Here is a 17,634-nt window from a genome sequence, read left to right as displayed (position 1 = left end):
TTGTCGTAGCCCTCCAGGAAACGAAGCTACGCCCATGCAATCAAATTGCCTTGGCACACTACACCTCTGTGCGTTTTGACCTACCCCCTGTGGCAGGTATTCCGGCTCATGGAGGGGTTATGTTGCTGGTCCTGGATGATATTTACTATGATCCCATCACATTGCACACCGGCCTGCAGGCAGTTGCCGTCCAAATTACTCTCCCCACTTTTACATTTTCCATTTGTACCATTTACACTCCATCGTTGTCTGCCATTACCAGGGCAGACATGGTGCAAATTATTGCTCAGCTACCTGCACCATTTTTGTTAACTGGAGACTTCAGTGCCCACCATCCCCTTTGGGGCTCTCCAGCATCCTGCCCGAGGGGCTCCCTGTTAGCAGACATTTTCAACCAGCTCAATCTTGTCTGCCTCAATACTGGCGCCCCTACTTTTCTTTCGGACACATCTCGCACCTATTCCCATTTAGACCTCTCTATATGTACTACCCAACTTACACGCAGGTTTGAGTGGTATGCACTTTCTGATACATATTCGAGCGACCACTTCCCATGTGTTATCCATCTCCTGCATCATACCCCCTCTCCGTGCTTAACTAGTTGGATCATCTCCAAAGCAGACTGGGGGCTCTTCTCTTCCAGGGCGACCTTTCAGGATCAAACCTTCACAAGCTGCGATAGTCAGGTCGCACACCTCAGAAGTCCTTCTCACTGCTGCTGAATATTCCATCCCTCACACTACTTCTTCTCTATGTCGCGTACCGGTCCCCTGGTGGACCTCAGCCTGTAGAGACGCTTTACGTGCTCGTCGACATGCTTTACGCACCTTTAAACGCCACCCTACAGTGGCGAATTGTATCAATTATAAACGATTACGTGAGCAGTGTCGTCGTATTATTAAAGAAAGCAAGAAAGCCAGCTGGGCTGCTTTCACAAGCACCTTCAACAGTTTTACTCCTTCTTCTGTTGTCTGGGGTAGCCTGCGCCGGCTATCTGGCACTAAGGTCCACTCACCAGTTTCTGGCTTGATGGTCGCGAATGACGTCCTTGTGGCCCCTGAGGCTGTCTCCAATGCCTTCGGCCCCTTTTTCGCAGAGGTTTCGAGCTCTGCTCATTACCACCCTGCCTTCCTTCCCCGAAAACAGGCAGAGGAGGCTAGGCCACCTAACTTCCGCTCCTCGAATCGTGAAAACTATAATGCCCCATTCACCATGTGGGAACTCGAAAATGCACTTGCCCAGTCATGGTCCTCCGCTCCAGGGCCTAATTCTATACATATTCAGAACCTGCGGGTAAAGGTTTCCTTCTTCGTACTTATAATCGCATCTGGATTGAGGGACATGTTCCCGCATGCTGGCGCGAGTCTATTGTTGTACCGATTCCAAAGTCGGGGAAGGACAAGCACTTGCCTTCCAGTTATCGACCCATCTCGCTTACCAGCTGTGTCTGTAAGGTGATGGAGTGAATGGTTAACTCTCGTTTGGTTTGGCTGCTCGAATCTTAGACGCCTACTTACCAACGTACAATGTGGATTTCGTAGGCGCCACTCTGCTGTTGACCATCTGGTTACCTTGTCGACCTTCATTATGAATAACTTCTTGCGGAAGCGCCAGACCGCGGCTGTGTTCTTCGATTTGGAGAAGGCTTACGACACCTGTTGGAGGGCGGGCATTCTCCGCACCACGCATACATGGGGCCTTCGCGGTCGCCTCCCTCTTTTTATTCGTTCCTTTTTAATGGATCGACAGTTCAGGGTACGTGTGGGTTCTGTCCTGTCAGACACTTTTCGCCAGGAGAATGGGGTGCCACAGGGCTCAGTTTTGAGTGTCACTCTCTTCACCATAGCGATCAATCCAGTAATGGATTGCCTCCCAGCTGGTGTATCAGGCTCCCTTTTCGTGGACGATTTTACCATCTATTGCAGCACGCAGCGTACATGTTTCCTGGAGCGCTGTCTTCAGCGTTGTCTTGACCATCTTTACTCTTGGAGTGTCGCCAAGGAGTTTACCCCCGGTTCAATATAGCACTCCCGTTTTGTCGAACTTCGTTCGAAGTTCATTAATATGACCTTCATTTAGACAGATGGCTCTAAGACCAATGACAGGGTCGGGTGTTCTTTTATTGTCAGGGCACAAAGTTTCAAATACCGGCTCCATGGCCATTGTTCGGTCTTCACAGCTGAGCTCTTTGCCCTCTACCAGGCTGTTCTTTACATCTGCCGCCACCGACATTCTGCGTATGTCATCTGCTCCGATTCCCTGAGCGCCATTCAGAGCCTCAGTGATCCGTATCCGGTTCACCCTGCACCAGATCCAACACTCTCTTCAGCAGCTGGTGGACGACGGTTCTCCGGTTAGCTTTATGTGGGTTCCTGGCCATGTCGGTATCCCTGGGAACAAAGCTGCAGATGCTGCGGCCAAGGCTGCGGTCCTCCAACCTCGGACAGCTTCTTGTTGTGTCCCTTCATCGGATTGTAGCAGGGTCGTTTGTCGGGGCATTTTATCGCTGTGGCATGCCGATTGGGCTGCACTTACGGCCAACAAGCTTCAGGTCTTGAAACCTTTTCCCGCAGCTTGGACGTCCTCCTCACGCCCTTCTCGGTGGGAGGAGGTCGTTTTGGCCCTGTTACGAATTGGACACTGCCGGTTCAGCCATCGCCATCTGCTGACGGCTGTGCCGGCGCCGGCGCCGTTCTGCCCATGTGGGCAATTGCTGACGGTCCGCCACATTTTAATGTCCTGCCGGATTTTAATACACTGTGTCTTGATCTTGCCCTGCCATGTACTCTAGATGCCATTTTAGCGGATGACCCAGGAGCAGCTGCTCGCGTTCGTAGTTTTATCAACTTTACAGTCCTGTCTAAGGACATTTGATTATGCTGTTTTTTTAATCCTATGCCTGTCAATCTCTCTATTGTGCTTTCCCTTTTAGCTGCTGTTTTAGACTTGTGCCTTGCGGTGCATTCCTAACGTAGTCTGGGTGCTAATGACCATTGTAGTTGTGCACCCTAGAACCACAAAAAAAAAAAGAACCGCAGGGTTTTCCGGCTTTGGGAGTCGGAATGGCATAATAGCACACACAACATACTGCGTGTCATTAAGGAGACTATGAATGTGTGGAAATCTTCCATGCAGGCCTCTCACAGGGAATAAGTTGTCCTCTGCCAGCTCTGCACTGGGCATACGTGGCTAACGCATGATTACCTATTCCATCACGAGGACCCTCTTCAGTGTCACTGTGGCTCCCAAATGACAGTCGTCCACCTCTTGCTAGACTGCCCACTTTTACCTGCTCTGCAGCAGACTTTTAACTTTCCCAGCACCCTGCCTTCAGTGTTTGGCGACAATGCCTCCACAGCAACTGGCCTTTTACATTTTATCTGTGAGAGTAGGTTTTATACTTCTATGAAGGTTTTAGCACATGTCCTTTGTCCCTTTGTGTCCTCCACCCTAGTGTTTGTAGGGTGGAGGTTTTAATGTGTTGCAGAGTGGCTAGCTTTCCCTATTTATTCTTGGGGTTGGCCAGCCTCTGTAATCTGTTTTCGTGTTTTACTCTCTTCTGTTTCTAGCATCTGTGTTCTTTTCTTGTCATCTTTTGTTCCTTTTAGTATTCATCGCCTTCCCTTTGTTCTTGTGGCTTCTCCTTTCTTTCTGTTTTGTGTTATATGTTTCGCCCGTTTTATTCTCACACTTGTGGCATTGTTTAATTAGAAACAAGGGACCGATGACCTCGTATTTTGGTCCCTTCTCTCGCATTTAAACCAACCAGCCAATCATATTGCAGATTTTAACTTCCATTCCCCAGGCTTTAGCTGTGACATTTAATAACTTTGACTTTCTTCATAATAAGCTGTCACTTGATAATGGCGTACAGTCAAAATTCCAGTTGTGAATAAATATGGTTAACAGCAGTTTAGGCAGAAAAGGTTCTAATCTCTAGTCTGCATCAGTTTGAGGATAAAAATATAATAAAATTTTTCTGTTTTCCTCTGGCACTTCATTAGATGCATCTCAACATCATTCTTGGCACTGTTTTACTTTGTCTCCATATTTCTTATTGTACTGATTTATTGGTGCATGTGCATTAATTATTGTGTACCTCTCATTTATGCATTGAATTATTGCAGGTAGAGTCTTTCTGAACATAATGAAAACTTTGGTACCAATTGCAGTATAGATTTGCCATTTATTAATGCAGATCCTTTTTCTGGAGTATTTTTGTGAATTTCTTCTCTGTGTTCTCTGTGAAGAATCTACAGTTCTCCGAATGTGGTATTTCTTCATCTGTGAATCTGCTCTTTTGTAATAACTTTGTTGTCAGTTTACAATGTCTGACAATATTTTGAGTTAGCCAATGTTTATTAATGTTTGTATATTTAATCTTCCAAGCCTATGCCTAATTTTGGGTGTGAATTTTATGGTTGGGCTTAGAGGACACTCCTCACCTCTGCTAATTGGTTTGGGCTCCCCAGAGCACAAAGGCCCAAATGTGTCTCAGTGAGAGAAAATTTTACACAAAGCATAAGTACATAACAGATGAAAGATGTTTTGGTCACTTTTTTTAAAGTGTCTAGTAGGAAGTGTGGTTACAATTGAATCAATGGCTTACAGCATTTTATGGACCAATTAGATGTTGGTGGGTGTTAATAGAATTTTATTTACTATTTCATCAGTTGTAAATCACTGACCATTTCTTGAAATATTTCAGGTGGCAACCTCAACAAGATATGCTTGCGATAGTGCAAGGTGAGTTATCATAATTCACTGCAGAACTTTTTAAGAAATATTTATATTTATTTACTAAATGATAAAGTACTTTTTCAGATATAAAGTGCACTTAGTTAATTATTCAGTATTACCAATAAGAAACAACATTACAAGGCACTACAATCAGTAATAAATAGAGCGAACTTCTAATATCCATACAGGAAAATAAAAGTTCACGTGGAATGTCGGCATCTGCATTGTGCTTAATGCAGAATGTCACATGAAAATAATTGAAATTCAACAGATCCATTTTGATGGGCACAAGCTAATGTCATACTGCTGTAGAACAAGTAAGGAGAAAGGATCAGAGGCTATATATCCAAACATTGGAACCAAATCCCACCCTTCTAGATTATTGAATATAGTGTTGAATAGCTCTTTCAGTGCTGTGCCACAGTGGTGCTTAGGAATCACACAAGCTTGTAGTAGTGACAGTTTACGGGCTACCATCAAGAAGCAGCTTAAGTAGTTGGTGCCAATTTCAGTAAAGTTGTGAAGACTTAACTGTGACACAGAAACATAACATTGTCTCTACAATCAGTGGGGATTCGCCGTAGTCCTAACTGAGGGCATCTGGAAACCATGATGTACACTTTCGAAAATCTGCCATTGAAAAATCCTCTTAGAGGACTTATTGCAAGATCCATTGCCTATTTATTTTGAGATTCAGTGATGTTCAGCATTTCAGTAGCAAAACGAAAGGCCAGTGTTTCACTTGATCATTCTTATCGAATTTACAGTAATTATCAAGTGCAGAGTGCAGGAAGGCAAGTATGTTTTCACACACACACACACACTCACTCTCTCTCTCTCTCTCTCTCTCTCTCTCTCTCTCTCTCTCTCTCTCTCTCTCTCTCTCTCTCTCTTTCTGTCTCTCTCTGCTCACCACTCATCGTGCTCTGCTACCACAGGGCCCCAGCCTCTGCAGCATGTCTTCCCTTTCTGTGTACATGTCTATCCTCCTGATATTCTTTCTCCCTTTCCTTGAGGAACGTGTTTTGCATAGTTTCAGGAATGCTTTCTGAAGTTTTGATATCCTGGCATTGGAACAGTTCATCATCTATTTATTCTTTCTTTCTGTGTTCTCCATCTCACCTTCCTCTGCTTTGGCATTTGAGGTGTCTTTGTCTCTTCTTCCTCCCTGTGTGTTCCTGAAGGCTGGCCCATGCATTAGACACAAAACAGGTGACTAGGTAACACACAGTTCTGAGCCCCAGGTCAACAGATAGGGTACACACGCATCGTCTAGTACAGGCCTGGCCCAGAGAGGGATGACTGCCTGAGCTGTTACCTTCTCAAATGCCAATTGCACCCTCTGTTACAGAAGTTTGGAAGGTGTGACTTTAGGTGTGAACAGTCATTTACGGTGGGTGAATCCCCCTCTGAGGGTGCCCTGAGTTGGAAGGAGCGTGCCATTGGAGATGTTGGCAATCATGAGGGATTTTTTTGCAATGACTCAAACACCATCTTAGCGTGTGTCTACGAAACATAAACAGAATGAGGCTAAAGATTTTAAGACCCTCCCACTTGCATCTCTGTTCCTCGTAGATTGCTTATGGAGGTGTGCTGTTCACATTTTTAACCATCATCCTACAATGATACACTGTATTCGTGTGAACAGTCATGTGTGCATTGTTCTCATATTATTTGGGATACCAAAAAAAGCAGGGTGGATGTAATTTATTAGTTCTTTTAAGAGTTTCGCTCCCTCTTCCATTTTGTGGGGCAGTTCTCATTGGTTCTCTGGTGCCAAGCTCAATTCCTCAATTTCTGGTATGGTTATAATGTCACTGTGGATCCTATTGCTATCTCCAACATCTTGGGCCAATATTTTGCAGACATTTTAAGCTCCACCCACTATCACCTTGCCTTCCTCCCTTGGAAACAAGTGGAGGCGGCGTGGACGATATCCTCAGAATTATGAATATTACAATGTCACTATTACCATGAGGGAGCTAGAGCATGTTCTCACTTCATCCAAATCATCTGACCCAGAGCCAAACGATGTTCACATTCAGATGTTGTAGGGTTCTCTTGTGGGTAAGCACCTTCTCCTTTGTAAGTACAATCATATTTGCGCAGGTGGCATGTTTCATAGATGCTGGCATGAAGCCACTGTTATACTCGTAACTAAGCCCAGTAAGGACAAATACTTTCCTTCTAGTTACTGCCCCATTTCTCTTACCAGTTGTGTTTGCAAAGTGATTGAATGTGTGATTCATAGGTGGCTGGTTTGGTGCCTTGTGTCTCACAAACTACTAAGAACTGCACAATGTGGATTTCGAGCACACTGTTCTGCATTTGACTGTCTTGGCACTTTGTCAACCATATCGTGAATGGTTTCCTGTGAAAATACAAGACAGTGGCAATGTTATTTGATTTGGAGAAAGCGTGATACACCTGCTTGGGGTCTGGTATCCCCTGTATTCTATACATCTGGGTCTACAAGGCCATCTACCCCATTTATTAGGAAAGTTTTGAAAGACAAAGTTTTCTCAAGGTATAAGTGGGTTCAGCCTTGTGAGACACCTTTATCTAGGAAAATGGGGTGCCTGAAGGCTCTGTACTGATTGTAGTCCTCTTTGCTATCACTGTTTGTCCTATTAGGGAGTGTCTCGCACCAAGCATTTCTGTCTCCCTTTTTGTCAATGATTGTAAAATCTGTTGCAGTTCTCTATAAACTTGTCTCCTTGAGTGGTGTCTCCAACACCATCTCTATTGTCTTTACTTGTGGAGCATGGACAGTGGCTTTCACTTTTCCACTGACTAACTCTTTTGTATAAATTTTTGGAATGCAATGAGTTTGTTGCATTATCTTTACACGTTGTGCCTATTGCTATTCTGTTCATTAAAAAAAATGAAGTTTTGGGGGGCTCATGCTTGATAGGAACCCTCCTTGGTCCTTTAATGTGTCTTACCTGCCTGTACATTGTGCCCAGTTTCTCAGTGCCCTATGTGTCCTGAGCAGTACTTCCTAGGGAGCAGATCAGACTACCACCCTCTGTTTGTTGTGAACCCTTGCCCATTCAAGACTTGACTGTGGGGGTTTTGTTTATTCCTCTGCATCTCTGTTGATTATATGCTGTCTTAACACAATCCACCAGCATGGAATATTGGCATGATGTCCCCCTCTGTGGATAAGGATGCCGTTTCTCCATCATGCCCGTCCACTTGTCCTATTCTCTCTTTTTCGATGACTCTCTTGCCTGGCAGTATGGGACATGCCCTTTTTCTCTGTTACCTTCTGGACTTCATATTTGGCTGCTGCTTCTGCAGCTTAATTTCATGGTACCTGCTATGTTGCTGATGGGTGTCAACCCTTCACCACCTTGGGTTTATGTGGCAGCCCATGTTTGTCTGGGATTTCATTTCCTTCAATTTTATAAGCAGGACCCACTGTAGGAAATAAATTGTCAAGGTACAAAATTTGTCGCAGGATTACTCTACACAAATTATACTGACTGGCAGTATGTCCACTGGTTGATTACTCAAAAAATTTATCATTATTATGCACCCTCACTTGTTCCTTCAAGAATCTTAGTAGCCATGCTATTGAATATTTATGACTCGTCCACAGTGCCTTGTGTTTTTTTTTTATCTCAGATTTAAACATAGTAACATTCGTATGTACCTGAGATCCTTCTTAAAATTGTTTTAAGTATACATATCAGTCGTCAATGTCACAAGAGCCAAAGGTATTGCCACAACTTCCCCATTCTGTAGATGGAATTTATTTTTCATTAGTGATGTTAGCTGTGCTTTTGTGTCTTTCAAAAACACTCAACAATGTACCTCACTATCCCCTGCTCATCTGTTGGAGGAAAGTAGTTTGGTTTTAATTTGGACCAATGTTCTTTTAGGAGTAGAGTGAATGTCATTACATTGCAACTTCAAATGATGCAGAGACTTACCTACTGCTTGTTTTTATGCAATTTTTGGGAAAAATATTAGGCAGAGATATCATCAGGGGTATGAGTTGAAGTCCTTGTAGTGTCAAAGATCGTACAACACCTGGTTCCTATTAGTGAAGTGACAACACAGTTCTTCAGGTGGTGTCAAATCACTGAGAACTAGCTCTATACCCCTGACAACATCTGAATTGACAGTGCCATGTTTCTTGGATTTCCACATTCTCAAGCAATGTATCCTACATAAGCACACTGTAAAATCTCGTGATTTTAAGTTTTCTGACGAGTTTAAGCAGATTTATGTTTGTAATCCCTCTCTCCTGTGCCATTCCTGTGGGCCTAATTTTAATTTACAACTCAAGCCCTTTCCTGTATTTCAGATATAGGCTTTTTCTTATAGCGAAGGCGTCCACGATCATATTGTACCTTTCAGCAGCTTGTAATTGCTTTTCACTTTGAGCATTCTGTACTGCTTGAAATATAATAGCAGCTCCCGTAGCTAATGAAACCAGTGGCTAACAGCCCAGTAAATGAAGGTATTAGGAACAGGATTATTCCACCAGATGTTGTTATTGGAGTACCCTGGGTGCTTGAACACATCGTTTCCTTTCTTCTTTCTGCCCCAACACACCTTTTGCCACTGTCACCACCGATTTGATGCAATTTTTTAAACATCCCATTGGTTTTTCTTTTTCTTTAGTGTGTGACGAGCTGCATTCATTATTGCTTGAAGGTTAGTCCAGTACCCTATTTAAGTTTGGGCATACATTGCCATATCTACCACAAATACAGCAATAGGTTGTCCTACATGAATGTCCTTTCTTTGACATGCCTGTGCAGCCTTATTAATGAATATTTGGTGTGCAGTATTGTGATATTTATTTGTAGTGGAGGCAATGTTGTGCTCTTTGCATACATTGTCCAATACATTAAAGACTTTATCTCCATAACCTATGTGCTATTTCAATTTTGTTCCAGATCCACAGAAATTGTATCCAGAGATACAAATTTCTGATGGCAGACTCTCAGAATACCACATCCAAGTTTGTTGATGTTTCCTAGCACTCTTACACTACTGCATGGTTTGAGATTTGCTTTTCATATTACACAGCAAATTGTGAGTGTTCACCCAACTGTTGAGCTTTGATGAAAAACAGCAATTTCCCCAATGCCCTATTCCCTCAATGACTCGTGACCTGCTGTATGAGGAACATATTAGGTTCAGAGCTTTTCTGTAATTCCTTTGTGTTCCTTTGTGACATCAATAGGTTTGTTCTTAACTGTATGGTGAGTAATATGATTATAATTGTCAATGATTTGTCATAGTACGTTCAGTCGTTTGTACATATGTTGAAGATAAAATTGCTCAGCTTTTGATTGTCTAGTTAAACCATTTGAAAATACTAGTTTTCAAATCGGAGAATGTTGAATAGTGATTTATCCCACATAAATCCATTTCCACTTTGAAACGCCTATTATAATATTCACTTCCATGATCAGCCTCAAGGTTGTCAGGCAATCAATTCATTCCAGCCCGCAACAAATGTTTAAAAACCTCTGAAACTTCCTTCCCTGTCTTTACCTTCAAATGTAAGGCTCAAGCGAATGTGGAATGTGTATCTGACCATTAGACTGTACTCGAAACCATTATTTGATTGTATTTATTTTTTTACACATCGAGTTCCGTAGGACCAAATTGAGGAACAAATCTGAGGTCATGGAACGTGTCAGTGCATGAAATTACAGCATAAAAGGAATAACAGGTAAAAATAAAACTTTACGAACCCGAAAAAAGGCAGTCCATAAGTTTAAGTAAATGCAGTCAACAATACAACAACAATCAGCTTAATTTTTCAAGGAACTGCTCAACAGAATAGAAGGAGTGACCGATGAGGAAACTCTTCAGTTTTGATTTGAAAGTGCATGGATTACTGCCAAGATTTTTTAATCTGAGCGTTAGCTTATTGAAAATACGTGCAGCAGTATACTGCACACCTTTCTGCACAGGAGTTAAGGAAGTCTGATCGAAATGCAGTTTTATTTCTGCGGAGTATTAACTGAGTGAAAGCTGCTTATTCTTGGGAGTAAGTTAATATTGTTAACAAGAAAGACAGTAAGGACTGTATATATTGAGAGGCCAATGTTAAAATACCCAGACTTGTGAAGAGGGGTCGACAAGAGGTTTGTGAACTGGCACCACTTACTGCCTGAACTGCCTGTTTCTGAGCCAAAAATGTCCTATTAGAATGGGAAGAGTTATCCCAAAATATAATACCATGAGTGTTTAATGTCTAAGAGATCAGTCTGGCATTCCGTATATTATCACACCTGCACAGAAAAATTCTGCATGAAAAGTAAAGCTCATGAACACCTCTTTCCATAATTATTCAATGATGCACCTTTTTTGAAGCTCAGATATGATTGATACTATTTTGTTCATGTCACATGCACTGGCTGAAGCTGTATGCAGTTGTAATCAATCTGTGATTTCATTCAGTTGTCATAGTATATGTACTCTAGAGGTAGATTGTTCAGTCTTTCACTCTGAGACTTTCTCATCATGTTGATGTCTTACGTTCATTGGCTATTTGTGGTATATTACCATAGGTTTTTATATTTTCAGTGATATTTTTGACATTCGACATTTTTTAGAACATTAACTGTAACAGCCAAGGCATTCTTTCAGATTTCTTGTTCCCATTTCTTACTGGATTCTCGGTTAATCATATTGAGTGCTTACCTAACAAATATGGTTTTGTTGTGATGACCCCATATGCTCTGTCTTAACTCAGCATTACTGTAAGTCAGTAATAGCCTTCCCTCATCCTCATCCTCCTCCTCCTCCTCCTCCTCCTCCATTTCTGCTCTTATTCATAGTGCATGACAGCTCTTTCAGCCTGTCAGTTACTGGCTTAAATTTTACCAAGAGTTGCTGGTCTCAATGCAGTTGCCCTATCTTTAACAAAAGTAACTTCTGTCAAATAGCCTTCCACACCTCAATAACATTATGTTCTTTCTACAACATGATGCTGTATACTAAGCCATTTCTGAGACAGTTTACAACTTACGTATACTTTGAGACCAACGGTGGTGATGGGCGTGAAGTGCCTTAGCCATCACACTGATGTTCAACACATACATTCGTTTTGCGTTACCTACTTTAATTTCTCATTGACACATAGTTCACATTGCTATATTCGAGCATTCGACACATCAACATTCATAGCACCTCCCTTGACAAGAATTTCAGTTCCATTAATTTAGTGTTGACTGTCTCCATTTTTCTGTGAAATCCACATGCTTTGCATCCTCTGAATGAATATGTAACACATGGAAAATTTTACATAGTGTGCAATATACTGATACAGTGAAGTTTTGGTACATTGCGTTTTTTGAGAATCTTGTTGAAGTTTCATTTCTATTGACCCTCATTCAGTTTGCTAGTTCTATCTTTAACCAGTAAGCCATACTGTTAGTTGCTTCAGCAATCCTCACATCTAACAAATTCATTGAGTAACATGTCAGTTTGTACATGTGCTTGGTAAATATGCTTTAAATTCAGATTGTCCTGTTCGAAAGCGATAATAAGATTTCTGTTATCCTAGGCCATCTGCTGTATAACTACACCTCACTGAAATAAAATATATTGACTTGCATATGGTGAGCAAAGCAGAAATAGTTTCAGATATTCTGATTTTCCACTGAGGTGGCAAATATGAATATGCTGTTTGGCTTTACTTTTTCAAATGGTTGAATATCACTGGTTTTGCTGGTTGTCTGGTATGTTACTCCCTTAATTCCACGTGAAATCTCTTGCAGTAGCTGATATTTTGACTGACAAAATTTTCAAAAGAATATACACGTGTACAAAGTGGACTCTCCCAGGATGTCAACAGTTTAAAAACTAGATTATTTTCCCTCAGCATGAAGCCATAATAACCAAAGCACCTGTAATATCAGGAAGTAATCACTCATTCATCTTGTTCTTCTACTTTCCACCATCATTACAGGAGCAGCCACTTACAATAAGACCATTGTGGTGTGGCTGTTTCATTGTCGTTCTTCTGCTTTCCACCATCATTGCAGGAGCAGCCACTTAAAATAAGAGACTGTTTCATTGTCTTGGTTAAGGTGGTAACTGCTCATTTACATTGAAATGGAGGGAGTTGTATTAACTGTTACTTATAGCTGGGTAGATAAACAAACTTAAATAAGACCGTAATTTAGTGCCCACATCTGGTAATGTTGAATCATACACTTCCACTTTCATCAGTGCACAGAATGAATCATGGAGTTGAGCTACAGTGGTTTGCAGTGGGTGGAGAGTTCGGTGAGCTATCGAGAGTAGATTAATGCGCAGTGTGGCATAAAATCAATGGATATGTGACTGCCACCTTTGCCAACACTTTAGCTCATTCTGTATTGTGTTTCATTAACTCTTCAAAAGTCTGCCCATGTCAATCAGAACTGTCTCTACTGTTAAATATTTTAACTGTACCAGGTAAGTCCCATAGAGAGATGGTATGATAACCGGGTAGCACTGAGGGAGAGCGAACTTTTCTGTGGAACAAGGCTAAAATCTGAAGTGACACATTGCATGGTCAATGTCATTCATCCAAGAATAATATTACTTTATCATCACTAAATTGATAGTTTTCAAATACTACCACATAGTAGAACTCCCTATTCGATATTACACTGGCACTGACATGGTTACACCCACTGGTATACAAATAGTAGGTTTGGTTGAACTGCATTATGTTGACACCAGGTGCCTGCAAGGAAAGCACAGTGTGTTAGTTGAACTTATTAGCTTTTTTTCTCTGTTGATGAGCATCAGCATTAATACTGGAACTGCTTCACAGCAGGGAGCATTGATACATGACTCGACATCTTTACCCATTGATGTTTCTGTCACAAGTGAATGAACTATTCATCAATTTCTGTCAATATATTTTCGTACCGTCTACTATTATAATTACAATGTAACAACAATAATATTATTATTATTTAGCTTCAAATCCCCTATTTTGTGTGCATTGGTGTATTCATCAGGCACATTTGTACATTTTATTCATTGTGTAGTGCATAGAACCAGGTTGCATTGTGCTACACATTTGTGTTTAAAGAGCTGATTGTAGTAGTTATGTCCTCCAGTCAAGTGGTAGCAGCAATAGCACATCAGAGTACTATGCACCAACACGTTTTTATAAGAAGCAACATATTTTAAATTTTGTCAGTGTTCTTCACCTTCGACTCCTATATTTGATGTCTGTCTTTGTATTTCCCATGCCAACACTGGTATGGACAGAATTAGTAATTGCTGTGTTCAGATGTGAACAAAGTCAGTGATTCTTCACTCACAGCTGTAGGCAGTGTTGTCCAACAATTTGTCCATTGCTGCGGTCACCTTGGGTATTGCTCACACTGAGATTGCCCTCGCTTGTGGTGGAGTGGGAAGTTATTCCAGTGTTTGAGTGACAGTGACAATTTTCTGAGGGGCCAATTGGAGAACCTGCCCATTCATCTGAGGAACAGATTTTGGATGCTGTCTATGGCTGATGAAGTCCAAGAGCCAGATCAAGTCGCTTGCCATGTTCCAGAGGAAGCCTCTCAGCATGCAAGACTGGACTTTCACAGAGACTAGAGCTACTGGTAACTGGGAGCTCCAGTGTAATGTGTGTAATGGCACCCCTTAGAGATATGACTGCATTGGAGGGTAAATGATCCAATGTGCATTCTGGGGGGAGTCTTTACACATGAGGACTGGGTGCTTCCAGATGCCATGAAGAGCATGGTGTAGCCAGCTGCAGGTGGTGGCTCATGTTGGTGCTAACCGTATGTGCCATATTGGATCAGAAGAGATTCTCTCTGGTTTCAGGTGAGTAGCTAAAATAGTAAGACTCCCATTCTTTGTTGTGGACATACAGCATCATGGGCAGAACTGACAGTGGTCCTTCAGTACAGAGTGGAGTGATGGTCTGAATCAGAGTCCCAGGCAGTTTTGCGGCTGTGTGCATTGCAGATTCCTCAGCTGGCACCAAAGAGTGGTGGGTTTATGGGTTAAGTTAAATAGTTCAGTAGTTCAGGTGAAATTTTTTTTAAAAGACCTAACTATGTTCACAGAGGGTAGATGAAATACAGTTGGTGGTATAGTGTTCATTGCTGTTAGTAGTTTACCTTGTAGTGAAATTTAAGTAGATGGTTCCTGTGACTTAGTGTGGGTAGAGGTTATACGTGGCAATGGGAATATATTAATAATCATTTCCTTTTACCGATGCTGTGATTTGGACGATATGGTTGCTGAACAGTTCAAAGAAAACTTGAGTGTTGTTTCAAATAGGTATGCCACTCGTATAATTATAGTTGGTGGGGACTTCAATCTACCCTCTATATATTAGCGAAAATACATTTTGAATGTCACCGAGCGAGGTGGCGCAGTGGTTAGACACTGGACTCGCATTCAGGAGGACAATGGTTCAATCCCGCGTCTGGCCATCCTGATTTAGGTTTTCTGCGATTTTCCTAAATCGCTCCAGGCAAATGCCGGGATGGTTCCTTTGAAAGGGCACAGCTGACTTCCTTCCCCATCCTTCCCTAATCCGATGAGACTGATGACCACGCTGTCTGGTCTCCTTCCCCAAAACAACCCAACCCAACATTTTTAATGTCAGTGGGGGGCATAGAATGTTGTCCGAAACTGTACTGAATGCTGTCTCAGAAAATTATTTTGAAGAATGAGATCACAAGCTCACTCGAAGTGTAAATGGTTGTGAAAGCATACTTGACATCTTGATAGCCTTGACCAAACAGGGAGCATAACAAAAGATCCCACAAGGTAGTTGATCCACGAAGAGTCCGCAAGACTGAATATTGTAACATCCAAACTCACCAAAATAAATTAAATACATTTGCACTTAAAAAGCAGATAAAAATTCGCTTGACATCTTGCTAAGAGTGTCTCCACTCCTTCATGTATGTCTTTCTAAATGTAGGTCAGATGTAGTTTGAAGTCAAAGAAATAATATTAAGGGTAACTGAGAGATATGTGTCAAATAAATTAAATTAAATTGATCTTCCATGTGATACAAAACTGGTCAGAAGATTGTTGCAGAAGCAATGAAAAACACATGCCAAATTTAAAAGAATGCAAAATCCACAAAATTGGTGAAGTTTTACAGAAGCTCAAATTTAGCACAAACTTCAATGAGAGATGCTTTCAATAGATTCCAGAATGACTCTGTCTCGAAATCTGGTAGAAAACCCAAAGAAATTCTGGTTGTGTATAAAGTATGCCATTGACAAGATGCATAAATACCTTCACTGCACAATAAAAATGGTAATGCTACTGATGACAGTGCTACTAAAGCTGAGTTACTGAAGACTGTTTCCCTAAATTCCTTCACAAAAAATGCAAAGCAAGTATTTCAGAATTATAATCAAGACTAACTGCCTGCATGAGTAACTTGGAAGTGTATATCCTAAATGTAGAGATGCACACTTAAGAAAGGCAGTGTCTCTGGTCCAGACTGTACACCATTCAGTTACCTCTCAGAATATGCTGATGCAATAGCTCCATACTTAGAAGTCATATACAACTCTTCCACTGTTGAATGATCCATACCCAAAGACCGGAAAGTTGCACAAATCACATCAGCACCCAAGATAAGAAATGGGAGTAATCCATTACACTAACGCCCCTTTGCAGTAGGATTTTGGAAAATATAATATGTTTGAACATTATGAATTACTTTGAAGACATGATTCATTGACCCACAACAAGCTTTTTATTCTCAAAAAGTAATGAGTAATATGGACAGATGATGTTACATTGATCCCATATTTTTGGATTTGCGAAGGCTTTTGACTCCACTCCTCACAAGTGACATTCACTTAAATTGTGTGCCCATGGAGTATCATCGCAGTTGTGTGAACTGGTTCGTTATTTTGTACCAGAAAGGTCACAGTTCATAATAGCAGACAGAAAGTTATTGAGCAAAATAGAAGTAATATCTGACGTTTCCCAGGGAAGTGTTATAGGTTCTCTGTTGTTCCTGATCTATAAAATCGATTTAGAAGACAATCTGAGCAGCTCTCTTCGATTGTTTGAAGATTATGCTGCTATTTAGATGGCCGGGGTGGCTGAACGGTTCTACGTGCTACAGTCTGGAACTGCGCGACCGCTATGGTCCCAGGTTCGAATCCTGCCTCGGGCATGGATGTGTGTGATGTCCTTAGGTTAATTAGGTTTAAGTAGTTCTAAGTTCTAGGGGACTGATGACCTCAGAAGTTAAGTCCCATAGTGCTCAGAGCCAGTTGAACCAGTATGCTTTTATTTACCGTATTGCGAAGTCATCAGGTGGTCAAAGTGAAATGTGAAGTGATAGACAAGATATCTGTATGGTCTGAAAAATAGCAATTGACTGTAAATAGTCAAAAGTGTGAAGTCATCCACATGAGTACTAAAAGAAATGCGATAAATTTTGTTTACCTGAAGGTGTTTACCTAAAAGCTGTAAACTCAACTAAATACATAGTGGTTACACTTACGAATAAATTAAACTGTAATGTTCATATAGACAATGCCATGGAGAAAGCAAACCAAAGAGTGATTTATTGGCAGAACACACCGGTAACGTAACAGGCTTAGTAAAGAGACTCGTTGCACTACATTTCTGTGCCCTCTGGAATATTGCAGTGTGGTATGGAACATCAAAGAAGTTCAAAGAAAGGCAGCACATTTTTTATTATTGCAAAATAAGGGAGAGAGTTCTATGGATACGATACATGAATTGGGTTGGTGTTAATTAAAACAAAGGCGTTGTTCACTATGGCAAGACTTTCTTATGAAATTTCAATCATGAATTTTATCGTCAGTATGAAAATATTTTTTGGCACCCATCTATATAGGGAGATACTATCATCATAATTAAATACTAGAAATTAGAGCTTGCATTGAA

At 41.3% G+C, this 17,634-nt stretch overlaps 1 protein-coding gene across 7 annotated transcripts in view; it reads left to right on the top strand.

Annotated features, from left to right (window-relative positions):
- The window catches only part of LOC124720096 (zinc finger protein 99-like), a 158,006-nt gene that overhangs the window by 100,630 nt on the left and 39,742 nt on the right, over positions 1–17,634 (top strand). For 4 of the 7 annotated variants that reach the window (XR_007006062.1, XM_047245385.1, XM_047245386.1 and 1 more), the window contains one exon: positions 4,709–4,746. The exons of 2 other annotated variants lie outside the window; for them this stretch is intronic. Coding sequence is in view for 3 of the 5 variants with exons in the window: in XM_047245385.1 (XP_047101341.1) it covers positions 4,709–4,746 (38 nt within the window). In the remaining 2 variants the exon portion in view is untranslated. Of the gene's footprint in view, positions 1–4,708; positions 4,747–9,653; positions 9,871–17,634 lie in introns of those variants that run through there. One more of the 7 variants, XM_047245389.1, reaches the window with a different exon arrangement.

Source organism: Schistocerca piceifrons, chromosome 11 (assembly GCF_021461385.2).
Source record: "Schistocerca piceifrons isolate TAMUIC-IGC-003096 chromosome 11, iqSchPice1.1, whole genome shotgun sequence".
Lineage (NCBI taxonomy): Eukaryota > Metazoa > Arthropoda > Insecta > Orthoptera > Acrididae > Schistocerca > Schistocerca piceifrons.
This window is presented reverse-complemented; position numbering and strand designations above follow the sequence as displayed.